General features: G+C 43.4%; 1 protein-coding gene across 1 annotated transcript in view; it reads left to right on the forward strand.

Annotated features, from left to right (window-relative positions):
* The window catches only part of Mctp2 (multiple C2 and transmembrane domain containing 2), a 172322-nt gene that overhangs the window by 132740 nt on the left and 26326 nt on the right, over positions 1-13256 (forward strand). The window contains exon 18 of the mRNA XM_005357761.2: positions 838-876. Coding sequence (XP_005357818.1) covers positions 838-876 — 39 coding nt within the window. The remainder of the gene's footprint in view (positions 1-837; positions 877-13256) is intronic.

Raw genomic sequence — 13256 nt, forward strand, 5'->3', positions numbered from 1 at the left:
CTCTCCTCTCCTCTCCTCTCCTCTCCTCCCCTCCCCTCCCCTCCCCTCTCCTCCCCTCCTCTTCTCTTTACTCGTTAGGATTAGGTCTCACTGTATAGCCCTGAACACTAGATATGGACAACCTAGTCAGCCCAGCCTTAAACTCAAAAGATCCCTCTGCCTCTGTCTCCCGAAGGCTGGGAGTAAGGCATGTGCTATCATATGTGACTGTTTACTTTTATACCCTGCAATTATATGATATAAAATGTTCCTATTAAATAGACGGCACTTCTAATGGTGCTGAATGGACCCCGTAGCAACACAGATGCCATCCAGCACCTCCTCTAGTCATGCAACTGTTAGTCAGTATGGGAACCTTCGGTTTCCTTCTCTTTCTCTGTTCCTGTAGCCTTCTTCACGCTGACACTATTCAGACTAGTGCATTTTCTATTGCCGAATGGTTCGGTAATGGCAGCAAAGAGAAAGGAGTGATCCTTACAATGATGAGTTTAGTAGTCCTCCTTAACATAGTGCTTAGGGTGTTTGCCGGACAAGAACAAATGTTTGCAGGAAGGATAAATTAGCTCTGTAGCTTTGAAGCTGGGCACTGTCAAAGGGCGCTTGTGCAGTAGGTGTATTTCTACCTAGTGGCTCCAGGTAGACTCTGCATATTGTTTATAACCTTGTCACGGTGTCTCTGAACTTCAGAAGTGTGAATGTTACAAGAGGATCTAATGAGTTTTAAAACATCGATGTTCCAGCTCTGTAAGAAAAGTTAAAAGCGTGTGTCTCATTTGCATTGGGCGATCCCAGTGGATGTTTCCTTAATTACTAATGAGCTATGGGGTTTCTTTTCAGGAGAGCACGGACATAGAGGAGGAAGAGGAGGAGGGGAAGGTGAGTACTGTGCCAATGGCAGACCCTTAGAAGCAACCCATGCTGTCCACGATGTGTCTCCAGGTTGTGTCTGTTTTGACTTTTGGCATTATGTAATGTTATAGAAACACTATGGTTTAGAAAGAAATCAACCTTTTACTTACTTAAAATAGAATGACTACAATATCTGTTTTTCCTCTAATATACATTGTATTAGAGACAACTACCTATCATATCTCAGAATGATTATTTTTTTTTAAATAATATGTGTTTGTTGTTTTGATGGATCGTGTGGTATTGAGTCTTTTCCAAGATTTTTAAAAAAGGAAATAGAACGAGGAAAAAAAAACATAAGCAAATAAGTGAATTTTGTTAAGAGTCAGGATGCAAGCCAAGCTGGTCCCTTCTCTCTGCTGATGAAAGGGAGCCCAAAAGTCAAGAGCAAATCAAGGGAAATGGTTGCTCCTTTAGGTTCACGTCTGCGCTATGGGGTGGTCACCCACTTCTGAGCCTGTCACTTCCCCAGCTGTTGCTGGCAGCGTTCTCTGCTATATGTCTGTGTACAGCTGTCCTTTCCCTTCTCCAGGGAGAATCTCTCAAATCTGCTGCTTTTGTTGTCATTACACTTTCAGACAAACCTTCTGGAGCAAAATGGGGGGGGGGAGGGAAGTACCAATTGAGAGGTTTTGAGCTTAATGGACTTCCAGTTCCGTAAAACCTGGGCATGTGTGGCGCCGTGGCGGTGACTTGGAGGAGGCTGGTGGGGGACAAGAGGGCAGAAAGGAGAACCCAAAGAGCAAGTGTATGATATAAATGTTTGCCGAACAGACATTAATTCAAAGCCTGGCTCTGTGACACCAGATCCTTACAGTTAATTGAGGGGACCAGATGGTTTTGCCCATTTGAAGCAAATGAGTATATTACGGATTGAATCTTATCTGTTTTCTGAAAGTGAGCATTATTAAAGACATGAAGGAACAAAGCACAGTATATTTAAAAAATAAATCTCCTTTTTTTTCCAGAATAGAGATGATAGCAATATAAACTTCTTTAATAATTATCGATTAGTTGATTCGAATGCCTTTTGAATGATCAAACCATTGAATGATAGGTGAAGACCAATCTCAGATCATGGAGGGATGCATTGCCAATGAAAATTGCAGGTGGTTATTTGAAACTTATCTGAAGCCACTTGCAAGGCTGGCCCCTTGTACTTCTGATGACCAGTTGTAAATTGGAGTTCCCATAACCCACCCCTGAGATTTAATAAGTGTCTAGAACTGCTCACAAAACATGGGGAAATACTTCCCTTTACTGACTTATTATGCGTTATTCAACTTGGGAGCAACCAAATAGAAGAGAGGCATGGGAACAAGCCTGGGGCAGAGCAGAGCATCTATGCTCACCCTAGGCCCAGGAATTCTAAACGTTAGCCTACCCAGAAGCCTCCTGACACTGCTTTGTGTTTCTATTATCATGTGCATGAGATGTCTCTATCAACATGAGATTGATTAAGTTAGTGACCTCCAGTGATAGAGGAGACTGGCTTCTTCTGGAGGGTCAGGAGCTTGGGAGGAGGCTCCTGCAAATTCCGGCCATGGTTCCTCATCAGATGCCTGGTTCCCATGGCAGGAAGCGCCCCTTGTCTTTTGAGGGCACCACACTTAAATTCAGTGTGTCCAAGAGGAGCTTGTTTTTCACAGCAAAGTGGACTCCTTCCATCTTTTGAGGTCCTGTTCTTTAGTTCCTTTATAGTTCCTGTTTCAGGAACCAAAGACAAAACCAAACACAACAGGACACGTTCCTGTTGCCCCTATTGCTTAGCAAAGCAGGGGAGCTTCAAGAGTTCTGGCCAACAGCCAGGACCCATGACAAAATACGTATTTCTTATTATATCTCAATATCGCACTAGGCAAAAATTAAATCTTTTGAAAGCCAAAGCTTAAATGTGAAGCAGATTTTGTTTCATCCAAATCTGTTCAAATGTGCCACCTTTGAAAGAGGACCACATTTCCTCCCTAGGGACAGTAGTAACAGGGTATCTTTAACATACCACCTAAAGACAACCTTCCAACACGAGGAAATGGACCTAAGTGTACTTCCAGTGCTTGTGAGGCTAAGGCAGGAGGATTGCTAAGAACAGCCTGAGGTACAGAGTGGAGGATGCTGTGTCAAGCAATCATCAACAAAACACATAAAACACAGGATGAAAAATTATTGTATGGACTCTTCCACCTGACAGATATTAAAAAAGGCTTTCACTTGTGATGAGGCATCATGGAAAAACCAAGGCACACTTTTGCCACAGTCAGACCTGTGACGCCAGTGGGTTTACGGTGCTCAGTAGAGAACATGGGAGACAGATTACCTGCAGGAGCAGGAGTGACCCCAAAGCAGCTGCACCATGAAAAAGTCTCACCCAGGCATAAATGAGAACTTCCCCAAAGCTGCGTAGCTGGAGTCCCCCTACAACTCACCTTCTACAGTCTATGCACCCTGAGATCTCCAGAGACCACGAGGCTGTGTGAAAATAGAGCATAATCACATACAACTGACTGGGAGGGGGTGGCAGGGAGTGGCTAGAACCTCGAGTGAGGGTCTGGTGACCTCTCCGGTACTTCCTTCTGTAAGTGAACGTTAGCAGCCAATAGGCCTGACCACAGGGTTCTTCTGCAAGTAGCAGCAGCTACACTGATAAAGAGAATGGCTCGTATGTCTTCTCCAACAGTCTTTCAGGCAACACAGTCCAATCTAGAGTCTAACCCAGAATGTGATCCCTTCCTAGAGATGCCCGGGGTTCGGGAGATGGAGCAATATGTGCTGTTTCAAATCTTTCTGGGCAAGGATGACTACAGAAAGCATCTAAAAGTGGCATCCACAGAGATGGGCCAGGACCTAGTGAGGACCAACACACAATGGTTTTATCAACCTGTCGTGTGTGGGAAGAGTTGGCAGTGGGGCTGTCCTCACTCCAGGGTATATTCAGTTCTGAGATTTCTAATAAGGTATCGTGGTATGTTCTTTTCCTAGCTTGGTCATAACCATGGTATTTTGTTTCCATAGTTTTATGCTTTTATATAACTTTGTAAAACAAAAAACCTAAAATGAAAACCAAAAATAGCTATCTATGGCCTTTCTGATAAACACACCTTTCTGTCGCTAGGGAGTTTCACATATTTTTAGTCTCCACCCATATCATGTCAAACTTGCTTCTTGCCTTTAGTGTTTCTATGGCTGCAATAAAACATCATGACCAACAGCAACTTGGGGAGGAGAGGGTTTATTTCATTTCTTTCCTTTACAGCAAACTCTTGTCACTGAGAAAAATCAGTGCCGGAACTCCAGCAGAGTGGGAACCCGGAGGCAGGAACCGATAGAGAGGTCATGGAGAAATGCTGCGATCTAGCTTGTTCCTCAAGCCTATTTCAGCTGCTCTCTCATAGAACCTAGGCCCACCAACCCAGGGCTGGAGCCCCACTCAGTGAGATGGACCCCCCCCCATATCCATTACCAACCAACAGCATGTCCTATGGACTGACCCGCTGGCCCATCTGCTGGGGCCATTTTCTCAATTGAAGTCCCCCTTTCCCAAATGACTCCTACATGTGTCCGGTTCACATGAAACTAGCCAGCACACTTCTATCGGGGATTTGTAACTAGATTTGTTAAGTTTCAAGTTCAACATTATGAGGGCACATTCCACATGTGTCCCTGTGCGTCATTTCTTCTCTGCGGACCATCATGTGCTTGTTTGGGACCTGACCAGGCGGTGACATTGTTACTCCCCACCAAGGGATGGTTGAGTGGTTCTCTTCACAGAGTCCCATGGCTTCTGCTGCATGTTAGACATGACAGAACATGCTTCTGGGATGTGTCTCATACCCAATCCAAGAGGAATCACAAACGAATTATAACACACAACCATTCCCTGAACAAGCAGAAGGGAGGGAAGCTATTCTTTACCTTACCCATCTATCCTGAGAGTAGCACACTTTTATCTACACTTCCTTTTCCCAGAAAACACCATCACAGGTGACAGACGAAGATAGGCTGCCTGGGCCACTTGGCCCTGCTTCTTCAGGGGATGAATGTACTCCCATCTTCTGCCTCTCTCTGACTTACAGACCAAGACATGCATGGTCTGGGGTCTGTCAAACTTTTATTGTCCCGAATAGAGGTGGTCAGAAAAACGACATCATTGTAGCCTCTGGCTCCTTATATTTGTTAACAGCACAGTGCAGTCATCTGTGTTAGAAGCCAGATTGGCAGCCACAATTCTGCCTTCTTTTCTCTTGTGATAGCACATAGATCTTGCAGGTAACTAGATTTGGGGCTTTTTAAGAAATGAAGCACACAGGCTAAACGTTGAAGAAAGACATATCCTTCTTTCTTATCCCAGATGGTCCATGTAAGAAATTGCTTATTGCAAGTCTAGTTTTCTAGGGACCCGAGAACAAACAGATAATGACCGAGTTCAGCCAACAACAATCAGTTAGCATTTTCTATTTTTATTAGATTTGCTATGTGGAATCCCTCATGTGAACCTTATTTGTACGGATGAACTACAATGAAAATTGCATTAATTTTGTACACAGTAAAGGTCAGTAATTGAAGCATGAACCAAGAAATGACTGTGTAAAATGCTGTCGTATCCCATACTTATGAAAGGTCATGTAAGACAATAATATCTTGTTTTCATGGCTGAAGGTATAAATACTTTCCAGAGAGTTTCTTTCCTGTGTCAGGCCAACAGTCACATAGACTATTCCAGCATTTACCATTAGCATCAGGAAGAAGAAAGCATAATAGAATGTAATAAAAATTAAAAAACAAAAGACCTTGCTTCTTGCTCTCAGAAGAAAGCCTCCTCTGATGGTCATGGTGTAGGCTAGTTTTTGTATAGTTAGACTGTCAGGGGACTTGACTGACTTCTTTCAGGGTCACTGATGACGTCACAGATGCTGGTCAGCGCTTGTGAGAAAAGAAATCCATCTGTTTATATCAGTTATGGATAAAAAAAATAAAAGATAATGGATATGTTTCTTTAAGCAAGAAGTGCCTAAGTATTCATTGAGGGGTGTTCTATATTGAAAAAGGAAGAATGAGCATTATTTATCCCATTTCTGTTTAGAAAACTTGGCATGCTAAGTCATGAGAGGTGCCCCTGTGGTAAAAAGCATTTAGTGCTCTTGCAGGGGTCATGGGTTTAGTTTCCAGCACCCACATCAGGTGGCACACTATACCTACAACCCTCTTATAGTCTCTGTGGCTGCCTACATTAATGTGAGATGCACACATACACTCAGGCATATACACAAACACATTAGAAAATAAATCCTTGAAAACATAGAATGCCGCTGGGCGGTGGTGGTACATGCCTTAATCCCAGTACTCGGGAGGCAGAGGCAGGCGGACCTCTGTGAGTTTGAGGCCAGCCTGGTCTACAGGAGCTAGTTCCAGGACAGGCTTCAAAGCTACAGAAAAACCCTGTCTTGAAAACCAAAACCCAAACAGAAACAAACAAAAAACATAGAATGCCACCCTGTCTTAAGCTGTCGCTGTCACTGTCAGCATTTAAGATGCCTTTCTATCTTTCAAACAGATCTGCACATGTGGTATGTATTTGGGAGTTTCCTCCCAAGTTAGCCTGCAGAAGACTTTGGTGCGGTGCCCAATGCCACTGAAATTAATTCCTAATGAAGTGAATCCTTTGTTCCCTTAACCTAAGAATACTGTTGGCCATGGAGAGTCTGACTGTCTTACAGTCTATCAGAAGGAGGGGTTTTGTTTATTTTCTTTTGTTATATTCTTAAGAAAATAAATAGCAACAGCAGCTCAGTGTACCTCTCTCTCTCTCTCTCTCTCTCTCTCTCTCTCTCTCTCTCTCTCTCTCTCTCTCTCATACACACACACCATGTAGGTCAATCGGTGTTTTTGTTAATTATAGGAGACATAGGTGCCAGTTGTTAATGACAGAGTATGATGTTGTTAAGGAAAGAAAAATTCCAGTAAGCTTCTTTGAACAGTTAGCTTTAGGCGTGCAATCGTGTGTACACATGTGTGCACATAGTTTCAGAACAAGTACAACTTATGTGGAGGATGCGCTGTGGAGAACCTGATTGTGGAAATTTCCTGGGCAGTAATGCTAATGGCCAGTCTGATCTAAGCTCTGATAACTGGATTTAATGTGCTCTTTATTGATGCGGTGATTTTACTGCTAGGGTTTCTACAACTCTGTGTTCCTTTAAGCTTTTAGTAGGAGAATGGGTTACAATTCTTAAGGACCAGTGTATGTATGTTTGGAATCACAAGAGGGCAAATTCCTGAGTTCTCATGCTGCCTTGACAAATTGTCTCATATTTATTTCCTTTTTTGAAAACCCAATCTTTATTCTGCAAAGGGTTGCAGCTTCATTTGCTTCTGAAGTCATCCAAAAATAATCTTCACCTGGTCCTGGGATCATTATCTGGGTACCGTGCTTGTTATGACACTGAGCAGTGTGCTTGGTACTTGAAGATATTTTAAAACACCCACTGTAAATGTTGTTTTTGGTATGTGCTTTCAAACAACATGAAGCAAGACACACCAGGCTGTAAATTTCACAAGTCTTCTACACTGCTATTAAGTAACATTGCTATTTAAAAACCTAGAGTCCAGAGTTCTGCCTTTTCCATAGTCGTCGGTACTACATCAAGTTGTTTACTTCCCCACTGTCTAAAATCATTCCATGAAGCCATGATAGAACAAACTAGACGTTGTATCCTGGTTATCCACTGGTCATTTGTTCTTTCCTGACCTCACATTCGTAAACTATTCATTCTGGTACCCTTTTATTTCCATCCTATCTCTGCCTTTCCTGCCTCCACTCCCTAAAAACACTTTCTCTGTTTCTTAATTGCGGTTTTGTTTATTGTTCTTAATCATTTTGAGGCTGGCTGTGTTGCCTTGAATTTGAAACTAACCATCAAAGCTTGGAGGGATCAACATTTCTTACTCATTTTGGGGGTGGGAATAGTAATGGTTGCCCTTGTCTTTCCCAATGAAGCCTGTAGTTTCATCCTGTAACACAACTATCCACCAAGTTTACAAGATAAATCTGAGATACTTTATAAGATAACCGACAGTTCACAAAACAATTGATAGAAAATAGCATCACCGCATTTTTTTCCTACTAGAAAAGTAAATAATGCATCACGAAATGACTGTAACAGCATTAACATAAAACAAGATGGTACAACACTTAAATATTCAGACTCATGGAAATATTAGTAACGTTATAGTGTTTTGGCATTATGTTCCTCTGTGCCCTTTAACTCACTCAGCACTCAGAATACTCCACTGGCAATCAATTTCCCCAGGCATCAATTAACAAACCTCATTTAAGAGAAATGAATGCATCTGAGATTTCTCTGTCAAATTCACAGTGCTATTCAAACCCAGACACTCTGTCAAAATCTTATTTGTAAACTGTGCTACACTGTTTAGAAACGGGCATGAGCATGCCTTCCTTCTTTCCTTCCTTCCTTCCTTCCTTCCTTCCTTCCTTCCTTCCTTCCTTCCTTCCTTCCTTTTCATTCTTTCTTTCATTCCACACCAAAGCAACAGCAGCAGCATTTGCTGATTTTTTTTTTTTTCCCTGTGAACAGAAAGGTCATGGTCACACAGGTGCTCCCACGGAAACCAGATTTCAATGAGCCACCCTTGCATAAAGCTCGGACACAGCTGAGGCAATTGGGAGGAAATGTTGAGAGAATCAGGCTTGCTAATAGGAGCTGATGTTTGGGTGGAGTTTTCGTGTATAAGAACTACCTTTAGCTTTTTAAGTCGCTGTGTATGTGTATCATATACTTAACTGTTGTGGGTGTGTGCACACGTGAGTGTGGAGTTCGGAGGTCATCATCAGCTGTCTTTTCTATCCACTCTCATCTTTTATTTTCTGAGACAAGATTTCTTACTGTATCTGAAGCTCGTCAGTTCAGCTAGGTGTGCCAACCAATGAGCTTCAGGGATCTCTCTGCCGTCTCACCTTGCTAAATCCTTTCCAATGAGTGCCGTCATATCTGGCCTTTTAGGATTGTTTCAGGGGCCCAGTCCAACATTCTCATACTAGGATGACAAGTACCTATTGACTGAGCCTTAGTCCCGGCTCTACTTTTTACTGTTCTTAATCAGATGAACATCTTGCCCAGTAGTCCCCTCCCTCTCCTAACTAGGAGGAAGTTAAGGGATCTTTGCAGCAAAGCCAGAAACCACCATTGATTGTGCATTCTATCTGGCAGCAGCTCCAGCTCCAGAAGCCACAGGTCCTCTTTGCTTTGTGGCAACATTTATTCATCAGCTAGCCCAGAGACGTTGTCATGGAACCATTAGTCCACCCAGCCTTTGAGACCCAAAAGTGAAGGACCACCGCCTCCCTCTGAGCTGTGTGTTTCCAGTATCTTTCTCAGGATGTTGGGGATTGTGTTCTTTCCTTTTCCCATCCTTTCTCTTTACACCCGACCAGACTCCTGTTTCAGGTGAAAGCACATCTCCATAAACACCGAGGCAGAGCATTTTCTCAAGATCAGATGGTTAAAGTGGAATAAAACAGGAAAATATCAGTATTGATTCAAACTCGAACAGCTTTGTGTTCATTTCTCAAAGATGAAAATGTGCTCGAGACAAAGCACTTTCCAGAAAGAGCATACATTGCCTTCTCTTCCTATTAAAACATAATCTTTGGGGCTGGGGAGATTGGTGTAGGAGGTCATGTGTTGCTTTCATTGGTTAATGAATAAAGAAACTGCTTTGGCCTAGTTGATAGGGCAGAACTTAGGTAGTCAGGGAAGACAGTACTAAATTCTGGGAGGAAGAAAGCAGAGTCAAGGAGAGACACGCCATGGAGCCACCAGAATCAGACATGTCGAATCTTTCCTGGTAAACCACTGCCACGTGGCGATACATAGATTAATAGAAATGGGCTAAATCAAGGTGTAAGGATTAGCCAATAAGATGTTAGAGCTAATAGGCCAAGCAGTAATTTAATAAACAGTTTCTGTGTGGTTATTTTGGGGCTAAGCTAGCTGGGCAGCCGGGACGAACAAGCGGCCCTCTCCCTTGCAACAGGAGATGGCTCAGTGGTTAAGAGCACCACTTTCTCTTTCAGAGGACTCAGTGGGATCAATCCCTGCATCCGCTTGACAGTTTGTAATGCCTGTATGTAACTCCGGCACAGGAGATTCTGATGTGGTGCACAGGCATAGATGTGGGTAAAACACCCTACATATAAAATAAGAATAGATAAATCTAATGCTACCTTTGTGCATGCATGCTTATGAGTATGACTCTGATGTGTTGCCACAAGACACTTATAAAAATCAGGGAACAATCTTGGGTGTTGGCCCTTGCCTTCTACTCAGTTTGAAACAGGATCATTTTGGTTTTCACAGTTGTGTGCTCCAAGCGAGCTTGCCCATGGGCTTCTAGCCGCCCCCCCCCCCACTCAATTTAATAACATACACCATGATATTGTGTCTACCTGTGCACATGAACATGCCTCACGGGGCTAAATCCTGAACTCAGTCCCTCGTTTGTGAAGCTAGGGTTCCCAGGGAACAATTTTTTATCTCATGTAGCAGAAATACTGCTTCCTGATCCTCGTTAGCACAGATGTTAAGATTTTTTTTCCATACTAAATGCTACTCAATCAATTTCTAATGATGATCATTCAAATTTTGAAATTCCAGGCTTCTAATAGTCAATGAATTAAAACAGACAATGCCTTCCTCTTGTCTAAAGATCCAGTTTAACGTCTTTCATCTGGGTGCCTGACATTAGCTGGGAGGATTTGGGGATAAAAATTTTGCCTTGGTCCTTTGGGGATAGTAAGCATTCTTTAATAAGTACCACTCAATATTTAAGCATGTCAAAAGTATTTTTTTTTTCTGACAAGGTCAATTTTCAGGGATAGCTCCCTGGTTTTGCTTAGATAATTAATAGAGAAATGAAGGATATTTGTAAATCAGAACAAGCAGGAAAGATTTAAAGTAACATACTGACTATATAATGAATTCTCCATTGTAAATTCATTCCAATGGTGTTAATTCTCTCCCAGAGGCTCCAAGCCCTTCGTTGCACCTACAGAGCTGTGTTCACTGGAGACACAGGGTAGGCAGCAATGCCTTAAGGAAGGGAAACTCACATGATGCACTCCTAGTATTTTGCTTGCTTTAAAAGAGTGAGCGGCTATGTTATGCCATGGGTACGTTATTGATTTTTAATTCAACTCTCTTCAAAACTCAGCCAAAGACTCAAACCTTCTGGTGCCTAGAAACAAATGCACAATTAAAAGATGCTGATTTTGCATGAGCTTTACAGGATAAGCATCTTTAAGAGCTGGAGCTCATCGTGGTTTTGACTCACTGTCAGCGTCGTCACTCATTCTGACAGTGCATTACACAAATCAGGAACTGGTGTACTGGAGCCATGGGTAGGCATGGCTGTGGTCACTGATTACTCAAGCATGAGGAGTTCAAATCCCCAGCCCCCATATGACAACAGAAGGGTACATCCGCCCTCTTGTAATGCCCCCTCCACAAAGGGATAGAAACGGGATCACAAGAACAAGCTGGCCACCTAAACTAACCATACAGCAAGTCTTGGGCTCAATTGAGAAAGCCTGCCTAATGCATAAGATAGAGAATGATAAAGTTAATGACATCAGCCTCCTGGCCTCTGCTTTCATTCGCCCTCCCCACATACTCACATGTGGGAACATGCACACAAACATGCATGTTCCACGTGCACACATATGACAAAAAAGAAACCTTGTAAAATTGGATTCTGGATTTGAAGTCTTCCTTTTTTTTTTTTTTGCCTACTCTGTTATTGACGACAGGTACTCGCACATCAAGGAGACCCTCAGTCATGAGGATTTCACTTAGGCCTCCATCCTTTTACAGGTTTATAATCAGAGAGAAGACCTGCTGTGGCTATGCGGTCAGTTGCAATCATCTTGTTCATTTGTGCAGCCACGCCGGCGGTCATCACTCTTTTTCTGCACACAGTTCTCTGTATGAGTCGGGAGCCTCTGTGGTGAGAGGACTAGAGGCGCACAGCCTCTGTCTGTCTTTCTGAATGAATCCTTCTTCTTCACGGGCCGCGTGGTGTCGGCGGCAGATGCAATGTTGCGGCTGCTAAACTGTTATCACCACATTCCCTGGTTCAATCTGAGATGTGTAAATAAAGCCAGCGGGATGCACATCCAGCTGCTAGACGGTCTCTCTGAGCATCGGGGCGACATGAACAGACTTGCTCCAGAACAGCCTTTCTTAAGAAACCTAAATCCACCCCTGTATTCTCGAAGCTAGACAAAAGGCTGTTCATCTTTTGTCTTTTTGCCTATAGAAGGGAAGGGCTTCCTGTTCATTTCTGTCCAGGGCAATTTACATATGTGATAAAGTTTCTTTCCAGGTTGGATTTTGACAACATTATTCAAAGGAGGCTTATCTGGGGAAAGGAGATCTTAATTGAGACGATAAGCCCACAAGATTGGTGTGTAGACAAGGTCGTGGGGCACTTTCTGATGAATGGTTGTTGTGGGAGGATCCAGCCCACTGTAGATGGTGCGTGCCATTCTTGGGTTTTAGTCCTCAGATGTATAAGAAAGCAGGTTGACTAAGCTATAAGCAGTGTCCTTCCATGGCGTCTGCTTCCGTTCCGGCCTTGAGTTCCTGCCCTGGGTTTCCAATGTGATGGACTATATAACCTATAAGACATATGCCCTTTCTTCTTCAAGCTGCTTTCGGTCATGGTGTTTTGTCACAACCATAGAAAAGCAGCTAAGACTTCTGAGCCCTGCCTCCCAATGCAGTCATGGCCACGCTGATATGAGTTTCAGTTTTCAGAACCACAACCAAGACTCTGTGGTAAATGTCATCGTGTTCACCGCTGTAGTGAATCTGACTCCTTGGGGTTCGGGTTCCAGTCCTTAGCGGCTGGAGTAGAAGCAAGGTTAATGAGCTGTAACTATGTCAGGCACCAGACCAAAGGAGAGGATTAGTGCTGGTCTTGCCGAAGAAAGCATTTGCCCCTGAAAGGGATTGTTACAAAGTCAAGCACCCTGCATGCTTGGCCCCCCTTTTTAAAAAATTAATTAATTTATTTATTAAAGATTTCTGCCTCCTCCCTGCCACCACCTCCCATTTCCCTCCCCCTCCCCCAGTCAAGTCCCCCTCCCTCATCAGCCCAAAGAGCAGTGAGGGTTCCCTGCCCTGTGGGAAGTCCAAGGACCTACCACCTCCTTCCAGGTCTAGTAAGGTGAGCATCCAAACTGCCTAGGCTCCCACAAAGCCAGTACGTGCAGTAGGATCAAAAACCAGTGCCATTGTTCTTGACTTCTCAGCAGTCCTCATTGTCCGCTA

The sequence above is a fragment of the Microtus ochrogaster genome, chromosome 22, assembly GCF_000317375.1.
Source record: "Microtus ochrogaster isolate Prairie Vole_2 chromosome 22, MicOch1.0, whole genome shotgun sequence".
Classification (NCBI taxonomy): Eukaryota; Metazoa; Chordata; class Mammalia; order Rodentia; family Cricetidae; genus Microtus; species Microtus ochrogaster.